General features: G+C 37.2%; 1 protein-coding gene across 2 annotated transcripts in view; it reads left to right on the top strand.

Moving 5' to 3' along the window:
- The window catches only part of LOC105420560 (uncharacterized), a 31585-nt gene extending 5130 nt beyond the window's left edge, over window positions 1-26455 (top strand). Inside the window, exons 2-11 of one of the 2 annotated variants that reach the window (XM_088874880.1) lie at window positions 11195-11305; window positions 11427-11683; window positions 11853-11895; window positions 11987-12169; window positions 12269-12501; window positions 12604-12849; window positions 12942-14038; window positions 14166-14280; window positions 14384-14464; window positions 25714-26455. In XM_088874880.1, coding sequence (XP_088731006.1) covers window positions 12295-12501; window positions 12604-12849; window positions 12942-14038; window positions 14166-14280; window positions 14384-14464; window positions 25714-25791 — 1824 coding nt within the window. In that variant the 5' untranslated portion in view covers window positions 11195-11305; window positions 11427-11683; window positions 11853-11895; window positions 11987-12169; window positions 12269-12294 and the 3' untranslated portion in view covers window positions 25792-26455. Of the gene's footprint in view, window positions 1-11194; window positions 11306-11426; window positions 11684-11852; window positions 11896-11986; window positions 12170-12265; window positions 12502-12603; window positions 12850-12941; window positions 14039-14165; window positions 14281-14383; window positions 14465-25713 lie in introns of those variants that run through there. The other variant, XM_011624623.3, reaches the window with a different exon arrangement.
- Window positions 26456-26970: the final 515 nt, after the last annotated feature.

Below are 26970 nucleotides of genomic sequence, written 5' to 3'. Positions count from 1 at the left end.
ATATTGTCTATATAATAACGAAGTCAAAATCACAATTTAGAAATATAGCTTTTGTATATAATTTTCCTAGTAAATTATTTGACCCTAAGTTCAATAGTCAACACAATCACTTTAAAATTTTATGTATGAGTCTAATAAGAGACATCCGATATAGGCTCTAAAGTTGATAAGGCTCAAGATGTGTATGGGGCTTCCTACTCTATGTAATTGAGATCTCGATTCCTAGTAGGGGTCAAATGCATTCATTCCATACTAATGTAACTCTTGATTTTAAATTGGCATGGATCCAGATCCATATACATCAGAAACTCGATTCCAAAGATGTTGGAATCAAGATTCAAAATTGCAACATATCTCTGTTCCACACAATGTTAAAAAAAGTGGACCGCCCAGCGCCTAGGCGGTCCAAAAGGCCTGGGCGCATCGCTTAGGCCTAGGCGACCAAACTAGGTGGCAGTCCCTGAGTGGCCGTTCAGGGCTTGCGCCCCGCCTAGGGGTGGAATATTTTTTATTTATTTTTCTTTGTATTGATTTTTTTGAAACATAAAGGGTTTGAAGGATGAGTTTTAGGTTCATTTCAAATCTAAACCCACAAGAACCCATTTTAGAGAGAAATGAACCTCAAGAGAACTAAATTTTGTGGCTTTTATTGGATCGTAGTGTTTCTCAAAGTTACGAAAAATGGATCCAAACATCACCCAGGTAGATTTGATTTAGTTTTAAAGTTTATAATCGATTTAACTTTAGAGTTTTATAATCCTACTAAAGGGTGCTTTTTATTATTTTAGAACCAAAAAACATCTCAGAGGTGGGAGTTTGGAGTTTGAGCAATCAAAATAAGTACAAAAATTTAGTTTTTAGATTGCTTGTTTTATTTTGAGATGTCTTGTTCGGGACCTAGTTGAAGTGGAGATCCGGGTTGGAAATATGGATATAACCCGAATCCAAATTACAAAAATTGCATTAGATGCAATTTTTTGTGAAAAAGATACAAAAGGGGGCATAAACCGGTTAAAAAAACATCTTGGCGGTATTAAGGGGGATGTTGTCTGTTGTTAAAATTTTCTTGAAGCTATTAGAGAGGAGATTAGGCAATATATGAGTTACGTAAGACAAAAACTGAAACAAAGTCCTTGTCATTTGAAACTTCTGGAACAAATGATCCGGGTTGGAAGTATGGTTATAGCTCAAAACCAAACGAGAAAATTGTATAAGCTGGAATTTTTGTGAAAAAGATACCAATGGGGGTATTAACCGATTCAAAAAATATCTCGCCGGTATTACAGAGAATGTTGCTTCTTGTAAAAAGGTTTTTGAAGCTATTTGGGATGAGATTAGACAACTTCTGAATTTAAAAGAACCAGAAAATAATGAAAATGAGCCTTGTTATGTGGAAATATCTTCTCTAGGTTCTTCTAGAAGTGGTGATCCGGGTTGGAAGTATGGTTATAACTCGAATCCGAATGACAAAAATCGTATTAAATGTAATTATTGTGGAAATGATATTAATGGGGGACATTTATCGATTTAAAAAATACCGTGCCGGTATGAAGGGGGATGTTGCCCCCTTGCAAAAATGTTTTTGAGATTACCAGGAAGGAAATTATACAATATTTGAGTTCAAGGAAGCACAAAAAGATAGAAAAGTGCAGAGCAACCAAGACTCCTAGGGCATCATCTGCACATACTAGTAAGAGGAAGGTAGTAGAAGAGGCGGAGGAAGAAGCAGATTTAGAAGAAATAGAGGACGAGTATTATATTGAAGAGGGAGATGACTCTGATGATCATGGCTTCGATTATGATGCATATGATGAAGCTTACCCTATTATTTCTGATGATGATGATGACTGAAGAGTGAAAATTCTTGTTGTTGAGTGTTGAGTGTTGACTATTGTGTCCTAGACTGTATATTTTCTGAATTTTTGTATATTTTTTTTCTTATTTTTAGTTTATAGTTCTACTAACTAACTTTTGTGTGTACAGTCTACAGCGTCTTAGACTATCAGTGTATGCTTGTATAGTTTTACTGTTTTAGCATTGTATGAAAATATGGATTTTGGTCTTATGGATTATCAAAATTCTCTTCTCGATATTGTTCGCAAAGTTGCCTGATGTAACCGCTAACCGCCCGGTTAGATCGGAACCTGCCACCGACCGGTTCCGGTTTTGGGCGGTTAGGTGATCAACTAGTATTTAAAAAAATAAAATAAAATAAAATTTATATAAATTCTCAAAAATAAGGAATTTGATTTGTAATGCATTTTTAAATATTCTTTACATTATGGTAAAGATTAAAAATTGTTTCATTCATTAATACTCACGCTTATATTTTCCCATCGTTTTTAAAAAACTTTAAAAATAGCACTTGAAAAATATAAAATGGGTTGAAATCCATTTTTTTCATTAATTTTTAACTTTATTTGAATGTTTTTTGTGTTAATCATTCTTTATATGCTTTTTATATTTTAGTGGATTTTTTTTGTATCTTTTTTTATGTTTTTTCAACATTTTTTTGACCGCTGAGGACTTTGCCTAGTTAGAGCGGTTGAATCGGCCAATTTACCGGTTAGGCCGGTTAAACCGCTTCCTGGCCCATGTCCGGTTAACCGTTCTGGTTCGATTTTGCGAACACTGCTTCTCGACTTCTTTCATTTTTTAAATTGGGATTATGGTCTTATGGATTATCAAAATTCTTATGGATTAATCAACATCAGTCATCACTCATCAGTTTGTTTTTTTTTTTTCAACTGGGCCGCTCAGGTTCTGGGCCCCCACCTAAGCGCTGGGCGGCCTGGACCCCCATGGCCGCCTGGGTGTTGCCTAGCGCTTTTTGAAGCACTGGTTCTACATATGTGAAAAACTTGATTCCATGGATGTCGGAATCTCGATTCCACATATCAATGAATCATGACTTCTTGAATGTCGATTCCAAGGGGTGGGAATGTCGATTCCAAGGGGGCTGGAATCTCGAATCCAGATTTGGATTAATTGCGAATCTATTTTGGTTGAGATGCTATTCTAGGAATTTAGGAATCTCGTTCCCCTCGATTCCCATTGTACGGATGACGATTCCTAAAATAGGAATCTTCTAGGAGACCGTGATTCCGCGATTCCGATTCCTAAAATGTTTCGGGTTCCCAGGCGTTTCCAACAACTATGTTCCTGACTGCTCTACTTTGTCCAATTCTCCAATTTCTCAAGATGTTTCTTCCTCCTGTATCCCAGTTTTGGATTTCGTGAGGCCTCTCTCTTGTGAGACTTTAATGGTTTTACCTTTGTGGGACTTTAATGGTTTTACCTGGCTGCCTAAATCAATTGATGCTTCTTATAAAATCTGAATAGATGCTTGCTCCCTTGCTCCATAGATGCCACAAGTCAACCCTAAATGGTTATGTGTAATGTTTCTTGCAGCAGCTAAGCTATCTTAATAATAGTTTTTTGTCATTATCTTTGGTGTGTTGCCTTGATAGTACTTTTTCTATTAATGGTTGTTTTATTCCGAGTGGCTATCCTAGATACGATGCACTTGGAGAGACGATTCGTTTTTTGTGAAATTCTGATGAGCATTATTGATTGTGACATATTTTTTTCTGGTTGAGATGTTAATATGTGGAGTCACTTAATGGAGTTACATCGTAGATACGATGATTTTGTTGAGAGAAGGTTCCTTACTTTGAAGAACAATTGAAATGCTAATCACCTTTTGTAAGCTCCAGCTTGTGTGTGTGTGTGTGTGTGTGTGCATGCGTGCGTGTGTGCATGCGTGTGTGTGTATGTGTGTTCTACTGAATCCCCACCTCAGCAAGCTAGTGGGCTAGTCTGAGATAATCGATAATATTGGAAGCATTTTATGACTTTAAGGATTGATTAGATTAGTGTTTTAGAGCAAGGAACTCGGGTTGGGACTCACTAGGGTCCCAAACTTGTGTCAGGCAACTTGATTTGGTCGGTCTGTCACAGACTCGGTCGTGTCCTAAAGAAGTTTAAAATCATGGGAAATGGCCTGGCTCTGCTGGTTCCAATAGTGTTGGTTTTAGACTCAGCAGCATGCTGAGTCTAAGTAACTTGAGTGAGTCTGAGTCGAGCTTTCGTACATTGGATTAGGTAGTTACATTTATGAGTTGGTTTTCTTGTTGTATGACATGGATCTGACCTGATTTCTGTGTATGGAGCTATGATCTTTTGTTTTTTCTTAATATGTCCACTAGAGCATATTAGCTCTGTATCTTTCAGTGTGCCACATGCTTTTAGGTTTACCTTGTAGCTTTGTATTTCTGTACCTATGTTTCCATGCTGAAAGACTTTATGGGCAGTCACCTTTCTTTGGATTCATTACTTTAGTTTGATGTTTTTTGTGTTCATGTATAACAAACTGTGAGAAGAACCTTGTTGCAGCATCTCTGCTTAAAACATTCAATATCTAATTCTTTCCTTTATTCTAGAATCTCCTTTGTGTGAGGGTTTCTGTTATGAGAGTAAGTTTCTGTTTAATATTTTGCTTATTTTTCAGTGGGGTAAGCTTTGAATCCTCACTTCTTTATCATCGTGTTTTTGCTCTCTTTTTCTAAGGTTGTAATTCATGATTTCTCTGTTTGCCAGATATTTTTAAAAGTCATGAGCCTGAGTCTACTGTTTTGCATTTGAATGTGATTTAAACTTAATGTACTTGATGCAATGCCATTCATGATTAGCATTTAAACTAACATGAAGGAAAGAAGAGAAAAGAAGAAGATGTGCATGGCAGAATTTGGAAACACTGTTACTTAGGTCACATTTGGACATTGCCTCTTTCGTTTTAGGGTGGATCCTTAACCTGTGTTCTTTGGTTTTCACTATTTATTGAGAAGGGGTGAAACCTCTTCTTTTTTAATGGCTCGGGCAAGGTACTTGGCCCCTAGCTGAGCAGAGTGACTTGGGCGAGTTGAGTCGACTCACCCAAGTCCTGCCCGGGACAAAAGACGAGCAAAAAACATGAAAAAAATTACTAAAAATTGTGGATGACAGGCAAAAATAGAAAAAAATAAATAAAAGCCCCTCATAGTAGACCAGAAAATGTATAGGAAACATGGAATAGGAAAAAATAGTCTTATTGACTTGTGAAAAATCTGAAAAAAAGGAAAATATAAAAATACAGTTTTTTTAAAAAATGATAAAATCTAAAAAGTATATATGAAATAAAATAAATAGAGTATATGTCAAATATATGAAATAAAAAAAATATTATTTATAATTTAATTAGTCCAAACTAAATCAATTTTCTTACATTGAAAAAATGAAACATGTCCAAAATTTTGAGGTTGATCCTCATTCTTCGTGCTCTGGGGAACCGATGCCTGAAATACATGTGAAATCTTCCTTGTGCTTCTCAAATCAATATCCCCCAACCAATTTTGGGTTCGAATTTGAGCCTAGGAGATATGAGCTCTTGAAAATTTGGATGAAGAGTAAATTTGAATTTTAAATCCTTCAGAATTTCAGAATTTTTATGTTCTATTGGAAGAAAAAGCCTCGGGTTGGAACCTTTAAATAGTCGAAGCTCTTCAAGGATTGGCCCAACTTTTTAAAGATATTGCAAATTTTTGAAGATGGGCAAGCCCTTGCCTTAAATCTTAGATCTTAAGAATATTCGAAATCATATATGTTCTTTTGAATCCGATGATTTTAACGCGTAGATCAAGAAAATATCTAACAAGGGGTATTTCAGTGAAATGTGGGACTTTAGGGCTCAAAAACTAGGAAGAAATGAACCCTCACTTTTATTATGAAAATTCAGCAGTACACGGGTGATTATTGTAGTGACTCGCTTGAGTATTGCACAAACTAGGGCTAGTCAGCCTGATTTTGTACAACACTTGGGTGGATTTGTACAGTACTCACCTGAGTACTGTATAAGGTACCCATTGGCAATGTTGTTTAGACCATAGTTCACAAAACCGGCTGGTTAGATCGGAACCGTCAGGGTTCCGACTCCGGTTAGGGCCGGTTTTCTGTTACAAGTAACCTAAGGTACACCCCCAAAAATTTTCAGGCCGAAAATCAACTGGTTAGAGGTCGAACCGGCCATTTTTTAGTAGAACCAGCTGGTTTTACACTAACCGGACTGGTTAGATGATATAATAGGCGCTTTTACGAAATAACGGTAATGTACCCGTTATGGCCGTTTTTTTGAAATCGTGGCCGTTATTTGTAGCAGGAATTCTTGAATCCAAATTTTCACTTTTTTTTATTCGTTTTCGTGCCTTTTTTATGTCTTTTTCATGATTTATTGCCGTGAGTCACTATCTAGAATATATAAAACAAGAAATTTGGATTGAAACATCGAAAAAAAAAGATTTTCTTGGATTGAAATGGCGGGATTTTTAGGTTTTTGAAAGTTTCTGCCATTCTTTCAATAATTTATTCAATACCTAATGGTTCTTGAAGAAATTTGGTGGGTTTTATAGATAATCTAAGTATTTATCAGATTCGTGTTTCAATTTGTTAAAAAAACCAAATATTATGGGTTGATTTTTGTCCGAAATGCTGCTGCTCAAAGAACCTGTGTTCGATCCAAAAATACAGATATTTGATCAATTTATTGATCGTTTTTTATCAAATTGAGTTGTGTATTTTGATCATTAAGGCTTGATCTCTCAAATAAAATAGGTTTGTCTATTTATGATTGATTAAATGTTTTTATATGAATTTTTTTGTTGCACCATATCATGAAAATTTCATAGATCTGAGATTTCCGTCATTTTTTCTATTAAATTAAAAATACCAAATATGTTTTATTGAGATTTGGTGCGTTTGAAAGATGATCGAAGCCTTTACAGTGCATGTATGTTTATTTGTTCGATTATCCAAACATTGAGAATCGTTTCTTGCTCGAAATGTTGCTCGATTTTAGCGGTTTTTGAGAAATCGATTTTTCTAAAATTTGTTTAATAAAATTATGTATTTTGATGAATATGGGAAGTGTTTTTCTATTTTTCTTAAAAAAATTATTTTTAATAGAATTATGATTTTATAAAAAAAATATGTTTTTTGATGAATATGGGAAATGTTTTTCTATTTTGCTTAATAAAATTATTCTTTTTGATGAAATTATTTTTTTGATAAAATTGATTTTTCTTTTTGATAAGTGCATGATAATGTCGCTCGATCCTTTGCTTGATTTTTTTTTAATTATGTTTTCTTAAGTGCATGATATAGTTATATTTGTAATGATGGAAATAGGACATTTTGTCTTTTTTAGTGCATGCAAAAATTTTGGTTGCCTTCTGTTCAATGAAACACTACACCATCGTTTGCTTGGTTCTTCTCTTTTTCCTTTTTATTTATTTATTTTTCATTTTCTATCAAGGTTTTTGGAATGTTATGGAAAGAGTCTTTAAAAGATCAGCCGATTTTTTTAAAATTGGCTAACTAACTCAGAATCGATCTTTGGCCGATCCCGATCTGGCCCGATTCCACAGAGAGAGAGAGAGAGAGAGAGAGAGAGAGAGAGAGAGAGAGAGAGAGAGAGAGAGAGTTTCACAAAGGTGATCTTAATTTCAAATCATCCCTCACATTTTGAGAAATTGATTTTTCTAAAAAAAAAGTCATTTTGCTTAATAAAATTATGTTTTTTGATCAATATGGGAAGGCATTTTCTATATGGCTTACTAAATTCTCTTTCTAATAAAATAATGTCTTTTAATAAAACATTATGTTTTTTGATGAATATGGGAAGTGTTTTTCTATTTTGCTTAACAAAATTATTTTTTTGATAAAATTATGGTTTTTTAATAAAATTATGTTTTATGATAAATATGGGAAGTGTTTTTCTATTTTGCGAAATAAACTTATTTCTTGATAAAATTATTTGTTCTACTGTTCTTTATTAGTTGGCGTTTTTATTTGATTTAATAGCATCAAGCTACTTTTGTTATTTGTAAAAAAGTGCATAAATTTTCATTTCTAATGTTTGCGATTTTTGTACAAAAGAAACTAGAAAGTTTTTCATGTAAAGTTTGGGATGAACATGTTAATTCTTGGAAGAAGTTGTTACTTGACAAAAATATCTTCAAAGAATATCCTAATCTAGGAAACAAAAATATTTATGTGACCTGTTTGAGATCATGTACATGACCATATTATTCAAATATTAATTTATAAAAAGTTGTTTCCATTTTTTTTTTGTAAGATAAATGTATGTAATAAGATATTATATACTTAATCTAAGTTTTTTCAATTTTTTTTTTTTTTTTTTATCTTTTTGGGGGTTTTTGACCCTTTTTTTTTTCAAAAAAAAAAAAAAATCTACTTGACCGGTTAGTCCGGTTCCGTTTCAAATCGCTCCCAGCCCCATGTCCTGTTACCCATTCAGATTCGATTTTGCGAACATTGGTTTAGACTGCATCGGTGAGTAGGGGTGGCAATGGGTTGGGTCCGGTCGGACCTATATCTGACTCAAAAATTAAATATCCTATGTATTTAACTATATTTAAATATATTTCATCTATTGGGACCCAAAAAATATTTCCGAACCCTGACCGGACCTAGACCCGGACCTGGACCCAGACCCGAACCCGATCCAGAACCCGAACCCGGAGTAGTACCCAGACCCAAACCCCGGATCCGGACCCAGACCCAAATTGTGTTCGGGTCCAAGATTTGGACCCAGACCCAACCTGTCGGGTCTAATTTTTTGACACATACCTAGATCCCGGATCGGGTCTAACCCTTGGGTCTCGGGTTAGATCTGGTTGGATTGGCTTGTCCAAACTGGTTGGTCCACCTATCAGTGAGAGCACCGGTCTGGTTGGATTGGCTTGTCCAAATTGGTTCACCACTTGGACCAGTCAAATTAATAAAAATTTAAAAAATGGAAAAAAGAAAAAAACAACAAAAAAAAAAGAGAAAAAAGGAAAAATACGGAAACTTATGTAAAAAATAGAAAAATTAGGAAAGCAGAAAAATTATTAGAAAAAAAAATAACCCATCGAGAGAGAGAGAGAGAGAGAGAGAGAGAGAGAGAGAGAGAGAGAGAGAGAGAGTTGCCAACAACCATTCTCTATGTGTGTGTGTGAGTGAGAGAGAGAGAGAGAGAGAGAGAGAGAGAGAGAGAGAGAAAATTGCCAACAACCATTCTCTATGTAAATTACATGTTTTAGGATCTAAGATATACAAAAATGGCTAAAATGCCCCCTTAACTAACTTAAAAGGACAAGAAACTATTTACCCACAAAAGACCAAAAACTACTAAAATATCTAAAAAATTCAGGAAAACAAAAAGGGGCTTATTTTCATAATTTTGTGCCTCCCATCTTGATTCGCTAGTTTAGTGCTAGACAAGTAGACTGGCCAGTTCAAACATTGGACTGGCTGGTCCACTTGTTCACTCTTGTTTTGATGGACTTGCAAGTCCAAGGGGACTGGACCTGATAGTGTTTGGTCCATAATTGTTGAAAACGCCTAGGAACCCGGATCGGTTCAGGAATCGGAATCGCTTAATCATGACCACCTAGAAGATTCCTGTTTAGGAATCAATGTTCGTACAACAAGAAACGTGGGGAACGAGATTCCTAATTTCTTGGAATCGCTTCTCGACCAAAATAGATTCGAGATTTATCCACATTTGGAATTGAGATTTTGACCTCCTTGGAATCAAGATTCTCATCCCCTAGAATCGACATTCAAGGAATCAAGATTCATTGATATGTGGAATCGAGATTCCGACTTCTATGGAATCAAAATTTTGACATGTGGAACAGATATGTTGCAGTTTAGAATTGTGATTCCAACATCTTTGGAATCAAGTTTTTGATGTATATGTATCTGAGATCCATGCCTGTTTGAAATCGAGAATTACATTAGTGTAGAATGAATGCTTTGACCCTTACTAGGAATCGAGATTTCAATTTTATGGAATAGGAAGCACCATACACATCTTGAGCCTCATCAACTTTAGAACCTATATCAAATGTCTCTTATTCGATTTGTAGAGCAAATTTTAAAGTGATTGTGTTGACTATTGATCTTAGGGTCAAATAATATTCTAGGAAAATTATATACAAAAGATATGTATTTCTAAATTGTAATTTTAACTTCATTATTAAATTGACAAAATAGGATTATGTATTTCTAAAAAATATGGAAGCAAGATTCCATATTGAATCGCACTTCCCTACTCTTATGGACCGTTGTACTATACGTTATAGATTCTAGAGTCAAAATCCTAATGAAACGAGAATATTACATGTGGAATCATATATCATTCAACTTGGACTCAAGATTCAATCATTGCTGGAGTCGCAATGCGATGTATTTGGGAAAGACTTTCCACAAATAATGGGTTCAAGATTCTAAAGATGTATTGAAATGAGATTCCTAAATTAAGGAATCGAGATTCCATGGTTCCGAGAAATGGTTTCGATGAAGATTCGTTAATGGAATCGCCGAATCGGGTTTTTCGAACTGGAATCATAGGGTCGACAAAGAGATCCCGGTAACTATGGTCTGGACTGGTTCTGGTTCGACCCGGCTGGTCCGATATGCACTAAAGATCATTGCAGCCTTAAGTAACCTGGCCTGCCAAGACTGAGCTACTCGCACCTAGTCCGAGTTGACTTTGACTAGTCATTTACTAATGCATGAAACTGGTTCCTGGGTGGCAGGATTCCATATTTCTGTTTTCCAGTATTTTCAATTATCAAATCCTTCTTAAGAATTTGAACTTTATATATGTTTGGTCTAAATAGCATGGCTTCAAACTGATGAATGCTATCTATGACTTAGGATCTTTAAAGGCAGCAATGGACATGGCCAAGGCATTGAGATCCAGAGCTTTACTTCTGAAAGTATTTCAAAAGAATGTGTTTGGCCATTATTTATGCATGATACTTAATGAGTTGCTTGACCCGACTTTGTTCACGTGGCTGAATTAATTTTTTTTACTGCCTTGGTACTCAGCCTATGAATTGTTCATTTCTGTCCCTGTGCACCATTCCGTATTTATTGTATTTCTCAATTTTATTGCATCTCCATATTCCTGTTCTAGCATATATATTGTTATAATCAGACAGGAATATTTTTAGCACCAAATTCTTAAAATTCTTCCTTGCAAGATAAGTTAATCACCTCAGCATTGTTGAAATTATAGAAACTATTGAAACCATTGTGGGTGTTGAAAGCAAGGAGAATCTTGAAACTAATTCACAGAACAATGTAGATCCACCAATTACTTCTGAAGAGCCACTGCAAACAAGAAAAAGAAAGAAGGGTGGAGGATACAATCTGAGGAAAAGCTTAGCATGGCATAGGGCTTTTCTCACTGATGAAGGTACTACATGACTCTTATATTTTGGGGAAAAAAAATATTAATAGTGGTTGGACGTGATCTCATTGATTTAATTTTTATCTAAGGGAGTTTGCATTGATCCAACATTTTCACCCTTGCCTAGGTGTTCTTGATCCATTAGAATTATCCATTGTAAATGGGTCTTTCAGAAAGTCATGCAAGACCTTGTTGTCTGGGGTGATGAAAGAGGACCCACAAGCAACTGGTGCCAGTTTAATTAGTGATGGACCTGATCTACACTCTATTGAAGAGAAATTATTCAGAGGACCTCGATCTTCTACAACTCACAAAGGAGATAAAGGACAAGGTGATTCATCTACAAAGTCAGAATGTTCAACTCTGGATTCCGCAAGTTCTTTGGTTAGTTTTAGTTTACAGAATACTTTTCATTTCAGTTGCCTTTACAATGATTTTTTTTGTCATGATGTTTGCCATATTTTTCTTATTTTAATTCATGAAGAACTCTGTCAAGGACTTCAATCTTGGAGGTCTTTTTTCTTATTTGTGAGTTGTCATATTCTCCATTCAGCTCAAAACATTGTCGGCCAGAAGCAATAAGAGTGGGAGTCAAGGTGGAATTTGCCCAAAACCACCGCCTTCAACTTCATATCCTTTTTATGTGGTGTTGTTAGTTTAAGTCTTAAATTTGATGTTATTGTTTAGGCAACAAATCTTAACCCAAGTGTACACCAAAAAAGCTTGGTGAAGCCAAGACTGCATATTCAAAGTCAAATATTTCAAAAGCCACAGCTGCCAGGGGAGATTCATCATTTCCACCAACAACGTCTATAAATACTTCTCGGACTACAAAGCGCCTGAAATCCGCCCCTCAGAATGCCTCATCAGGTATCTATGCTATTGTTCATGATTCTTTTTTGGGAATCCATAGGAGTACTGGGGGACTCCCTGTTTCTCTATCTACTACTAATTCTTAAATTTTAGTAGTTAAAAATGGGAAGAAGATAGGTCGAATGATCTCCAAAGAAAATTCGAAGATTCGACTCAATGGTTCTACCATGCCAGTTTCGGTGGCAAATGTTTCTCCACTAGTTCCTACTGAAAGCTCCATCTGCAACAAAACAAAAGTCTCAACAGAAAGAAAGAAGCATCCTATTCCAAACATTCCAGGGGCGGGTTTATCTAAGAGATCATCTGGACAGAATACAGTACCAGAACAAGTAGGTGGAGTGAGTGATATGTTTTCTGCGGTCATTAGCCTCAGATTCTAATGTTATTACTTCTCCTTTTGAAGTAATTGCAATTCTACTGATGATGGACAGGTTGCTTTTCCAATTGGCTCTCATTTGGCAACAAATTCACAGAAACCAGAACTTGCCAATAGCACCATTCATTCTGAGGTGATTTTAAGGAGCGCAAATCAGATATCTACACACAGTTCAATCAGAGCAGCTGGTTGTCATGGCTCTCCAGCTTCACTCCCAAGTAATTCTATTCAGTCTTCTCAGCAAAATCTAAAACCATCAGGATTGAGGATGCCCTCACCAACTTTAGGATATTTTGATCCGGTATATTTCTGACCATATTTGCTTCGATTTCCTCTCATTTGATTTTTAATTTTGATAGACTTCTTTACCCCATTACTTAATTCACCTTGCAGGCAAAAGTTTCTGGTTTGCAATGTGTTCCATCTAAGAGTAGCAATGTGGTGAATGATGTTGTAGAGGCTCGTATTCCTTCTATCAGACAACCAAGTATTGCAAATATTTTGAGATCGTTACATGTCCCATATGAGAAGAGAGTGAGCACAATCCAGAGTAACTCCACTGCATCTTGTAGGACTGGAACTGCAAGCACTTTGGATTCTTCAGTTCCTTTAACTGAAAACATGAAATCAAGCTTGGAAAAGAATAAGTTACCGAAGGTGCAGATGAGGACGTCTTCTAATTCAGAGAATTTGTCATGCAGCCAATCAGATCATTGGAGAGAGTTGCTTGACAATTGCACAAACTCCATTATTGGCGATCTTGCAGATCAAGCGGGAGAGGAAGAACAGTCTGGAGCTCTTGATAAGCAATCCGCAATGTTATGTGATCAGGGGAACAGCATAAGAAACCCAAAAACTCTTGTTGAAGATGGGGCACAGGATAGTGGTTCTCTTAGTATTGATGTTATTGATTCGACAACTGGAAGTTCCATGGAAATGGGAATTTTACATTCTGCATATCAACCATTGAGTACTCCAAATAAATTACGTGGAATTGATGTTAAAACAGATAGCCTGGTTAACAATCGATGTGAGGAAGTTGCTGCACTTCTTGATCGGGATTCTCTTACGATTCCTGAAAGTGAGCATGCAGTTGAAAGTACTGATTCGAATTGCAATTCACATGCTAAAAAGGATATTGAGGAGAGCTGCCAAGCTACTACTGCTGGAGAGAAGTTAATTTTGAACCAGAGTTCCGAGCAAATTGGTCATCCTCCGATTGCTAACAGCTCAGAATCACTTCATCTTCATCATGAAGAGCTGGGATCATCAGTTCAGAGGATGGTGAATGGAGAAATAATTGCTACTATAGATAAGGGATCTGCACTTAACATTTATACAGAAACAGAAGTCATGCTAGCCATTATGGGAGATACACAAGAGATTCCGTGCAATGTGTCAGATAACTGTGAGCTTTCAGATGGTCATGTGCAGGCTAAGATAAAGAATGAAAAGAATCCTGCAAGAAATAAAGGGGCTTTGCCAGCTTTGTAAGTTCCAGAAGTAACTGTTTTTTCTTCTAAATTAGTTTCTTATCATTGGTTTGGTTTCTCATTTTCTTGAGAATTTTAAAGCTGCACAGATAAGCATTGATCAGACCTTTCTATTTGTTGGTAGCAAGAAGAAGCTTGCAGGTAGTCTTGCGTCAAACAGGGATGCCGCTATAAATAGCCAATCTGTTCCTGTACCATTTTCGGATGAATGGGTATCTGCGCTTGAGGCTGCGGGCGAGGTTAGATGATTTCGTTATGACTTGCATTGTGCTCCAAATTGGAGTTCTGTTTAATCAATTAATAGTCTTTTACTATGTGCTTACTCAATGTGGTTTTTCTCAGGATATTCTCAAGGTCAAGACAGGTCCAGTTCAAAACTCACCTACAGACAAAGCTCCTCCAAAGCCTGGTCCCTGGTCTCCAGTATGGCTCTTTTCTTTTCTGTCAATTTATAGTCTTTTTCTTTTGTCTTATTGAGGTGCTAGTTTTCTGCATTTTTTGAGACAATATGTAACCCGTACTTTGAAGCTTAGTCTTGCATGTTAGGCTGTGGGTTTGATCTTACACTTCACCAAAAGAAGCACGCATAATAGTAAATGATTTGTTAATCTCTACAAATTCCAAGCATTTCATGAGTATAGGGTAAGGAAATTAAGATATTGAACTAATGTTTTAAAGGGTGAAGTTTGCAATCTTAAAAAATTAAAGTAAAGCGCATCTCCAAACTTTGTGATAAGATGCAAATTTGGTGTTGAAAATTTTTAGGATGGCCCGAGAATTTATTTTCATCTCCAACTATAAAATTTTAAACTACAAAAATGGTTGGAACCAAGCAGACCTATGAACATATAAAAATATTGAAAATGGATGTTTCAGATAATATATTGCAAGATGTACTATTATTGGGACTTGAAATCTTTTTTTTTCCATATCTATACATCTCAATGTCGAGATGATCAATTAGATGGTTTTCCAACATCAAGATAACCTTTTCCCAATGGATTTTTGAGGTGAATCTTAATTCTACGAGTTTCAACCTTATCTAAACTTTTTCGTTAAATTAATATCAATGGAAGTAACAAAGTAAGTGAATTCTTCAGATTTTTAGACTCTTTGAGCAGTTCTTTACTACGTTGACATGTCTTTAATCAAACCAATCTTGGCTGTTTTCTGTAGGCATTTGATTGGCTGAATCCATTACCTTTCTTGTGGTTTGAAAATATTTACAGTTTGCTTTGCTTATTCCCGAAACTGATGTATGGATATGCCATTTATAGATTGAGAAATGCAATTGATTCTAATAAGCAATGTTGTAAAATTGTTGGGTGGTGCCCAGACGGCATGCCTAGGAACCTAGGGGGCTGGCCAGGTCTCGAGATGCCCTAGGTACACTTATATGCATATGCGTGAGCTCCGAAAGCACACATGCCCATACACGCATATCATTTTTGAATATTTATGCATTTATATGTATTCTAACCAAGTATATATGCAAATATATGCACCTGAATGCTGAAATAAATGGAAAGCATTGAATATAATTTGAATCACATTTGACATTTTACAATTGTGATAAATCAATATTCACTTAATAACGCATCTATTAAGGAAGTTAACTAACAACCACAAAGTGTAGTTATGTAAAAGATTAACAGATATAACATATCTGTAGTACAGATCCATATTTTAGGGACTCCACATCCACACTCAATATAAAATCCAACCACAATTTAGTGAAAGTCATAAAACTAAAATGATAGAAAAGAAATTTAAGAAGAATGAGTTTTAGTCCAATCTTTCTCTTCTTTGTAATCATTGGCTTTGTTTGTCGCACTTATATCTGAGTCCACGCCACGATTATCGGTATCATGACCCTCTTCAACATAATGACCCTCCTCAGTTTCTTCCAAAGCGGCTTCCTTCTCCACCTGCTCAATCTCCATTCTTTGTGAGCCAATAGTAGTGGTCGTCATCAATCTAGTGCTCCTTCTAGGATTGGAAGCTTGTTTGAACCCTCGTCAACCACATTATGTAGTCAAACATTCAGATTGGAAGACATCTTCACTCCCATATTCTTCAACCAATCACTCACTAGCATCATCTCTGTCTTTGGATACAATAGAATCCATCAACACCCATTCATTGAAACAATTTTTTAGCCTCTTATTATACTTGACGAGGGCTAAATCATCGTCTCTTTTGCTCAAGCCTGTTTTTTCTTTGTATGCATCTATGGGAAAATCCATGAGCTAGAAGTTGTACTAGATTATAAGTCAATATAAGCCTATAAATAAAACATGTGCTAGATGAATGTATGATGTTATATTATATACTTGTTTAACTTGTACATATTGATAGAATCAACTGTCATAAGTTCACAAGTCATAACTCATAACTATAAATCGGTAATTAATAATATATTAACTTATTAATGCTAGACTAATCTGCAAGTTGTTAGGGCACTATCTCAAATGGTCTCTACCTGCGCTTACAACTAGATGAGCTACATATTGTGCACAATATCCAGATGACTATCCTTTGTAAGCGTGGAACACTATTCCCATGTTGGTTCTACTATTGACCTGCAATTTGTATACAATCACTAGGAGTCAATGTCTCTAACATCATATGAAATTATGTGTTGTGGAAGCTGAAACTTTAAAGGAAAATTACAAATTGGATACACTATCGAGATTGATTTTGTCTTTTGTGTCACCATCATGTCCTTTCTAAATGATTTTAATGCACATTTATATAAGAATCAACCTTTCAGAAGATAGCTTATCTTGGATATCCTTACTAGAAAAAAGCCCCAGAAGATACTCATTAAAACACACCTTAGTTGTATCCTTTCTCTCAAAATGCAAGTCAACATTAAAAAAAAAAAAAATATCGGTTCACATAGTACCTAGCTGTATGTAATGGCTATCCCATGTTTATATCTCCTATATTGGGGAATAGTTGCTTTTATCATTGCCCAATGCCTTAAACCATCTCTCTCTTAACTCCATCTAATGCTTCATATATAAATGCCTAATGGGCTTCACGTTACTATTCATCAAGCGCAAAACTTTGATCAATAATGGAAATATTGTAAGTACTTTACCCCAAAAATTCGTAGACAAAACTATATCATGTGCCTTCTTCCCTTTGACATGCTTGGCCCACTTTGTAGACTTAGGAAAGAGGTGGCAAATCTCGTGATCCTATGGCTCACTAGATTCCTCTTCTCAGTGAACTTCTGCAGCAGACTAATCACTAATGATAAGGGTGCGGTTGTAGATGAACATTGTCACGGCCTTAGCTTTATTGAGTGTCGCCCTTATCCTTTGCATTTCGCAATTAGTCTCATGGATGAGGTCTATGTAGTGTGTGTTGGGGTTTTCTGGCCTTTAAAGCCTAGAGAGTTTGTAAATAAAATTATTTATAGTGATTTGTGTACTTCATGGGGAATGTATTGTGGTTAACAGACATAGGGTTGGACGGTCTATGGCCCAGGTCATGTCCAAAACCCTTATCATGTAGCACTTCTTGCTTTCGATTCGGTAGATGTGCTTCCCATGTAGCATCACCATTCACAACATCCTCCCCACGATACTCTTATAGGTCGGAGATATTGAAAAATAGAAGAAATTTCATATCGTTTGGGAAGGTCGATCTTGTAGGTATTCTGTTCCATCTTTTGAAATACTTGACAAGGGCCAATCGTCTTCTATTTAAGTTTATGGTTAAGTGCCTCCCAGGTAGTGCTTATGGTTGAGGTACACCATTACCAAGTTTCCTACTTCAAAGGGCTTTTCCATTTGCTGCAAGTCGGCATCGGCTTTGTATTTGTCGTAGCACTTTTGTAATCTTTCCCAAATTTGACGATGAAGTTCTTGAATGTGGTCAGCCAAAGTTTCCTCAAAGTCACTAGCTCAACACTCCCTCAGGCAAAAGGACAAGGTCAAGCACCTTGCTTTGTGCCAATCCATATACCACCTCAAATGGAGCGTTATTGGTGGAACAATTAAGAGAACTGCTATAGGCAAATTCTACTTGAGGTAAAACTCGATCCCATTAAGAAGACTTGTGCCCGACAAGGTTCCACAACAAGTCTCCAAGGCTTCGATTGATGACTTTGGTCTCGTCATCAGTTTGGGGTGGTAGGCACCATAGATTGTAGTTTAGTACCCAACTCCCAACTTTTTCTACAAGGTTCGCCAAAAATGACTCGCAAATCTTGTGTCTCAATCACAGGTGATGGCTTTTGGGATACAATGAAGTTGGACCACCTCCTTAGATAAAAGATCAGCCACTAGAGTCACGTCTAAAGTGTTTCGATAAGGAAAGAAGTGGGTCATTTTCGAGAACCAATCTGCCACGACAAAGATAGATTGGCACCCTCTTGAGTTGGGGGGAAGCCCCAACATGAAGTCCATAAATCTGTCCATGGTCAATTGGGAATGGGTAGGTGAGTGTAAAGGCCAATGTCTTGAGCCCTCCTTTCGCCAACTGGTGCGCTCGATTGCACTTCGTGAACTGGCTGCATCTCTTTTTAGTTTGGGGCAAAAGTACTTCTCTTCCACAAGGGCTGTGGGCTTAGCTCTTCCAATGTGACCACTAAGATTGTCACCATGCATCTCACCTGTGATTTGGATGCGAAGTGACCCCTCGGGAATGCGAAGCCGGCTTTCTTTGAAGGGAAAACTATCTTGTAAAACAAGAACAACGCATGTTTCGCCTTCCCCTTGCACAAGTTGCTCAAGTATTTTAGAGAAGTACAGGTCAGTAGCATAAGTTAGAGGTCGGTAGTTAAACCCACCACCGAGATGGCAAATCTACCAAGGAGGTGACACCTATGGCTGAGGGCATCAACCACCTTGTTTTGGCGGCCGAGATTACAAAGGTTAACTCGTATAAGTAAGAAACCACTTGGCATGCCTTCGATTGAATTTCTATTGAGCACTTAGATAGTTCAAAGCTTCATTGTTTGAGAGCAAGATAAATTCCAATTGAAAGCGGGAGTGCCTCGAATGTCTCAAGGTTTGCACTACTGCATAGAACTTCATATCTTAAGTAGAGTAATTAATCTTTGCCCCATTCAATTTCTCACTAAAGAAGGAACGGATCTGCCCTTTTGACCTGAGACACCTCCAAATCCCACGTTTGAGGCGTCGCACTCCACTTGGAAGACCTTTTCAAAGTTTGAAGTGAGAGGAAAAGAACACTCATCGTTCTTTCTTTCACCAATTTAAAGCTGTTTTAGCAACCAAAGCCCATTCAAACACCCATATTTTCATACAATCAGTTATGGTTGCTATTATGCTGCTGAAATTTTGGATAAACCTTCTGTAAACTGTTGCTAAACCATGAAATCTTCTCACCTCAATTACTGTTTTGGGTGACGGCCAGTCCACAATGGTTTGAACCTTGGTAGGATCCACCTTGACCCTTTTGCAAGACATCACAAAAACCCAAAAATACTAGGTCACTAGTAAAAAATGAACTTTTTTTTAGGTTTACAAATAACTTATCTTTTTGAAAGACTTTCAACACCTGCTGTAATGATCTTAAGTGTCTGGACCGTAAATGAGGATTTCATCAAAATGCACTACAACAAACTTACTAATGAACAGGCAGATCAGTTTGTTTATAACTCTCAAGAATGCGCTCATAGAGCTCTAGAGAGCCCAAAGGGCGTGACCAGCCTCTCCTATAAGCCCTCTTGCATTTTAAACGCAGTCTTCCACTCATCTCTGGGCCATACAAGAATCTGGTGATACACACTTTTTAAATCAATTTTGGAAAGGCCTTGATCGGATATGCAAATGGTATTTGATTGTGATTTTATTAAGTTTGCTAGTGTCCACACCCATTCTTTATGAGCCATCTTTCTTTGGGGTTAACAAGGGGGTTCTTAAGAATAGCCTGGGCTTTGGCTGTTGTACTGTCGAGCCCTATGATGAGGTCTTTGACTCCATTCTCACCAAAAGGATAGGGGCTCAAATCCCCATTGACTTACCCTTTTTCAATTGCAGATAACTGCCGTATCAGACTTTCTATGCAGCAATGGTCCATTGCACATATTTTTCGAGAGGCAAATATGGTTGCTTATGTGCTCTCTAAGAGAGCATCTGTTGGCCCTGGTGCTACTATGTGGTGCCGTAAACCACCAGATTTTCTTTCTCCTCTTTTACTACATGATCTGGTGCAAATGCCCTATTATAGGGTTGTACGTTAATTATTCATCGTTTTACATCTATTAATGAAAAATCGGGTAGGGGCCTTCTCCCCCACTGACTTACCCCCCAAAAAAATCAATTCTTTCTCCAATACTCTATTACTTGCCTATGTAACTCCTTGTGTTTCTTGGCGCGCATTTGATAATGTGGAAAGTTAGGGAGCATGGCAACTAGAACCAAATCGATGTAATGTTGAATAGTTCTTATAGGTGGCAACTCATTGGGTAATTCATCAGGCATCACATCCTTAAACTTTTCAACTAGGGGCTTAGGGGCTTAGCTATTGTGGGGATTTCATCAAGACATGACCCTTCTTTGGCTACCAAAGCATAAACTACGTTCTTTGCTTTCTTCAAAACGAATAGGTTTAAAATTAGGACAACTTCTCCCCCACTCTTGGTTTCAGGTTGGTTCTCCTCCATTAGCAGTTTCAAAACAAATTTCACCCCATCTTTCCAAAAAGAGTGTATTATGGCACCCATGGTATATGACTACACGATCATATTGCCAAGGATGACCCAAAAGAATATGGCATGCATTCACGGGTAGGACGTCATTTAAACTAAATTCTTAGAATTTTTACTGATAGAAAAAAGTAATTAAGCAACGAGCAGTTACCAAAGTCTCATTAACTTTCCAAAAGTATTCTATTTTGTAGGGTTGGGGATGCTTCTTGCATGTCAACTCCAACTTGCCTACAACCTCTTGAGACACCATATTACCGCAGCTGCCACTGTTAATGAAAATGGTGTTCCCCTTCCCAAGGATTGTAGGAGTCTGGAAGATGTTGGCTTGGAGCCATGGATTTTTCAACATCTTTGGGATAGTGAGTCTAATGATGAGGACTTCCCCTCATCAGCCTCAAGTTCAGCAACATCTTGCTTATTATCCTTTACCGGCTTCTCATTAAGTACTTGCCCGGTGCCAACATCTCCTTCATTCGCATCATCCCCATCTAGGAGATGTATGCTATGCCAACTTGCAGTTTCTAGCAATCTTGCTACCGGTGGCCAATCTTGCCACATTTTTAACATTTCACAGCCTGTTCTTGGTTTTGGAGGGGCATATTGGTAACTAGAACTTTGCCCTTAGATGCCTCATTTGTGTATGAGCTGGATGCAATTTCTTGCGGCTTTTGCCTTGCCACGTGCCCCCTTTGAACTGGGGTTGATTTCCAGCTAGGGGTGGCAATGGGTCGGGTCTGGGTTCAACTGGACCTGTATCTGGACCTGAAAATATTTATGGGATCCAGAGCCGACTGGACCCAAAGTTATCGGACTTGAATCCAGACCCGACTGGACCTTGACCTAATTGGACCCAACCCTAAAAAAATATATATATACTTAAATATAATTAAGTATTGTATTAAATATATACATGTATTATTTAAATATTATAATGCATGTATTATTTAAATATTATTACTAAAAATATGTATTATATTTATTTAAATATTATTTAAAGAAAAAGTGTTTTGTGTGTAAATGGACTCACTAGCCCGTGCAATCACAAACGTCCATCTTTAAGATGAACATCCACAACTAAAGATTCCTATCCAATGGAAAGGAAAATATTCTAATAAAAATGTTTAAAAACTTCTATTTTATTGTATTTTATTTTTTATATTCATGATCATCATAGTGTAGATCATGGATCCCTCCAAATTTGGATCCAAGATCGATACAAATAATGGTCAAGGGAGCCCGCATGAAAATAGTATGAGTCGGGGTCGAGGGATTCATAATATCAGGATCCTTATTTAAATATTATATGTTGAATATTATCTAAATTAACACTATTCGGGTTGGGTCTACATGGACCCAGACCCGGACCTGAATATTGTTCGGGTCTAAATCTTGAACAAAGCCTGACCCGACTTCTTGGGTCCAATTTTTGACCCATACCCAGACCTGGGATGGGTCCGGTCATTTGGTACCTGGTCGGTCCGGGTCCATTGCCACCCCTATTTCCAGCCAGTAGAGCAACTTTTTTTCAATTTGGTTTCAGCTTTAAGGCCATTTGATAAGCCTCGAGACTAAAAATCTGGTGTAGAAGTAATTTATCTGAGGTTTCAATCCACTGCGATGAGTTGGTCATCGCTTTCATTGATTTCGTTCTAGCTCATAAGGTGGAAACTTTTATTCGTAAATACCTGCATGCTCTCCTTTTGCCGCAAATGATGGAATTGCTGGTACAATTCTCTCATAACTAGTGGATACAAATTTCTCCTTAAGACGTGGCTTCATTTTCCTCCAAGTCGAACTCTCTTCTTTCCCTTTTGTACTTGACCAGCCTGTACCTGCTGCCACCATATTTGAGCGTGCCCCTTGAGTCGAATTTGACTTTCCTTTTTTCCAAGAAGTCCTTCCAAGTTGAAGAAGGACACGCTTTCTATGAATCCATGTAGAAATGAATTCAGCTCTTAAAAATCTTTTTTTGAGATGGATTTTCGGACCCAATTTTTAAGGACATGTAATCTCTAACATGGAGATCATGAATATAAAAAAATAAATAAATTTTAAGAAATTAAAATAATGACTTTATGAAGAAAAAATTTGGACTATTAGTTTCAATTGTTTTTAAATGGACTACCTATTTACATCCATCTTTAAGATGGATGCTTTATACCTTGGGACCGCATATGGTAGAAATGCGGTCCAGCCCACATGGAACAATGTTCCCTTGAAGAAAGGCTCCATATTGTCTAGGTAGCCAAGAAATCACCGGGCTGAGATTTTCCCAACAATTTAGGGATGTCAATCTCTCACACCTTCATCTGACCTGGCTAGGGTGCAAACGAACCTATCTTGCAATGAGGGGTTCTCCCTCGTTTAGTTGTGAAAAGAATATGTACTTTCTTCACTCTATTCCTCACTTCTGTAACCAATTCTCATCCAAAGTGGGCGAGGCGATCAACCAATTGTTCCATTTCACTGAACCTCGTCAACAACTCCGTATTCTGCCCTTGGCACAGTACCTCCTCCATGGCCTCCATCTCCTTCTCTGTTAGCCATAACACTACACCCAAAAGAGGATTCATGCTTTGATACTACTTGATATAAAACAACGAGAAAATAGAGAGAGACAGTTCATAATCGGGTAGAAACTAAGGTGATTCCAAGACAATGAGGGATGAAGCTAACAACCTTAGGTTCATTGGCTTGTATGAGGGTCCAAGGGCCACACAAAAATGGGAACCATGTTCCTAATTTCTAAAGTTTAGGGCAAAAACGTTCCATCCCAGCAAGGTAAAAGTCTTTCTCTTCTAATAGAGTTGACTCGGCTTCTAAGCCAAAGTTCTTTTAACTTTCCTAGGAGCATTAATGGACAATATCCCTTCTCAAGCCATGCACACATCCTCTTCCTAAACTAATTATTTCCCCTTCCCAAGCCATGGACAATAACTCTTCCCAAGCAAATTTTAAATTTTAACTCTTAACATTTCCCTCCTAATTTTCTGCATGCCCAAATATAAATGGAATCCCAAAATATCCAAAATACCCTTGTTTTAATCCCCCCCCTCCGTCCCCTAAGAAAAAAAAAAAGAAACAAGAAAAAAAAGGGAAACCTTAATCCACAAAATTTTAACTAAAGTTTCTTTGTTTTCTGCATCATATATCAAGCTCTAGATCACCCAAAAGTTTGTCTTAGAACCTATCGTAACAGTTCACAATCTGTCAAATAAAAAAATTGAGGTTTGGGATGATTTCTTGAACTTGTTAAAATTTTCAATCTGACAAGAATTTCACATATCCAATTTGGGAGGTTTGTTTTGCACAAACTTTTTTTCTTTTGTTTCTCTTCTCATTTTTCCTTTTTTTTTTTTTTACGCATTTGGTGGTTGGGGGGGGTGGTGTGGTTGGGCTGGGGCAGCACAGGGGAGGCATGGGGAGCTGTGTTTAAGAGGGGAAAAAGGAGAATTTTGCTCCCTTGCCCAATGACAATTTCCGCACTCAGGCAAGTGGTGTACAAGGTGTGGCACTAGGCGCTAGGCTAGGGGCTGCTAAGATCGACTCTGTGGCAGCTCAAGGGGTGCAATCTAGGTCTAGGCAGGGCACTATTGCTCCGTAAGTGGGGCGGCAGGGCTTTCTAGGCACTAGCCAGCAATAGTGCAAATAGGTTACTATATTTGACTATAATCAAGTGGAACTGTTTGCTGGTTGCTATATGATAAATTTTAGGTTGAATTCTAAAGCCTGATATAAAATCTTCATCTGTGCTTGCCCTCAGTTGTCTGTTCTTATCATGCAATGGATGTGCTTGTGACACATTGTTGAGTGGATCATGCAGACTGCCTGCAGAATTTCACTGATCTCAGATGGCACTTGTTAAAGCAAGTTTAACATAATTGAATTCCTGAGAACTCAAGAAGATTTGGTCTAAACCAGTGTGGATAGAGGGTAGTGTATTTAAGTCAAGTGTGGAAACAATAGATAGAGGGTAGTGGATTTAAGTCACAGTGCGGAAACGAGAGAGAGAGTAGGATTCTATTTATCAAATGGAAAAATCAACTTGTTACATACAGTCCCTGTACAGGGACGTTGTTTTTGTGTGTGTGTGTGTGTGTGAGAGAGAGAGAGAGAGAGAGAGAGAGAGAGAGTCTGTAAGGTGACTCTTTTATGGCCATAATGAAGATAACTCTTTCTCTGCTTTCTATACGACCAACTAAGGTACCTTGAACAGTTGCAGAGTGACACGAGATTACTGAGGTATTTAAGACACAAGAACCATATGCAACATTGTGATACACTTCAAGAAAACTATTGTGGGATAGTTATGCCCTTGTTAAAAAATGATTCAAAGGTCCTATATATAAAATGTTTAGGGATTATATACCATGAGACCATTTACTTTTAGCAAGGTCACAATCATTTGTAGCCATGGGATACGAAATTTAATATACTGAAGATTATCACAACATTCACGAAATTTAATATACTGAAGAGTATCACAACATTCACGAAATTTTATTTTGGACTTTGTGCCAAATCAATAAAACAACTGCTATCTAATTTCACATCTAATGGATAATAATGATTGTGACATCCTTGTATCAAATGTTAATGGCCATTTATGTATATTACCAAATGTAAATTTGACTCTTGAAATTCCTGATACGAATTGACATTGCTCAACCAAACTTGGAAATCTCATTATCTGTGTGACAAATGGGAAACAATTCTGCCATTATGCCCACAAATTACACATCCTCGCTACAATCTTTAAAATATTAAAAAAACCTACAAAATATTCTCCATGGAAGGTTCTGCTAGCTGCTGTAACTCATTCTTCACATCTCTCTTTATCATTTATAAATTTAGTATGTACTTTTGTACTTATGGTTTGTGCTTGGGCTGTATGTGCTCTAATTTTTGTATATATAGGTATTGAATAATTAGTATCCTCATAGTTCCTTAGAAGTCTGTATCTCATCTCTGAAATTTTCAGGTGCGGCGAAACAATCAAGATATTGGACCCTTTGATTGTACGAAGTACACAAACAATCCCACGACTAATTCTCAGTAGTGTCTGTGGATGTTCAACTACTTTCTCAGCACTGCTCAGTACATAACCTTGTCCGAGTTTGCAAGAAAGCATTCCAATTGCCACTCAGTGGGATATAAATTTTGAAATGCATTGGTTTGATGCCATTTGTTTGATGCCAAGTCCAATGAATCCCATGTTGCGCTCCTTGCATTTTTGTATAAGATGCATGTTTACAATAGGTCCTTTCAATTGCATGTTGAAGCACTTGTCAGAAGTTCATGCTATTCAGCCATTTATGGCATCTCAGACATTCTTCACTGAGGTGTGGCTCTCTGAATGTCAAGGCTAGCAGATTCTTGTCCATTTTGTCTTTCCCCAAATGCTTAGCTTCCGGATTCCAGTCTCGAAATAAGGATGATTAAATGGAAGGAGGCTCCCGCTGGTGTACATTTTCAGGCCCATCTCAAGTTAAATTTATGTAAATGTTCTTGTGATCGGTCCAACTGCTATAAAAAGCCTTAGCCACCCTTAGTACTCTTGAGATACATTAAAGTAGTTTTGCTTAGATTTATTTTGTTTTGGTACTCCTGGTTTTTGAAGCAATGATTGGAAGAAGCTATGTAGAAAGCTGGATTAAATGGTTATGGAACGAAATGACCATAGTAACAAGAGCATAAAATCCTTTCGGAAATAGTTATCAAAACTTTCCCTTGCCTAAAACGGGTATTTAGCCAAGAACCTGGTATCGTATCCAAGGCTGAAATCCAAATAAAGCTACTGAAAAAGATTGACCATAGAGGTGATGCTCGACGACCATTGTGGTGGGAGCATATCGTGATCTTAAACAAACCATGGAAGTTAGAAATGTTTTAAGGGCCTCTTTGGTTCCCTGTGGAAAAGTTTATGTTGGAATTGGTATTTACTAGAGTTGGCATATCCTAAAATATGGTGTATGCTGTTTGGATTGCATCTGGTAGAAACCAGGAAAATGCAAATTCACTGTTTCGATTGCCTGCAATATCTTTTTTCTTGAAAATGCAAATCCTATCTCTCTCTCTTGTTTCCCATGCAATATCAAGAAATGGGTGTTCCCCCTCGCAATAACCAAGCTTGGTGCATGTTTCTCTCTTTAGAATAACACCAAAAAAGTAACTAGTGAAGCTCTCTCTCTCCAGCACATCTACAGATATTTGTAAATGACCATCAACCCTTGAAACG

This window comes from Amborella trichopoda, chromosome 8, assembly GCF_054954075.1.
Source record: "Amborella trichopoda isolate Santa Cruz 75 chromosome 8, AtrichopodaSantaCruz75HAP2 v2.0, whole genome shotgun sequence".
Taxonomy (NCBI): Eukaryota; Viridiplantae; Streptophyta; class Magnoliopsida; order Amborellales; family Amborellaceae; genus Amborella; species Amborella trichopoda.
Note: the sequence above shows the minus strand (reverse complement) of the source record. Positions and strands in the feature narration are given on the sequence as shown.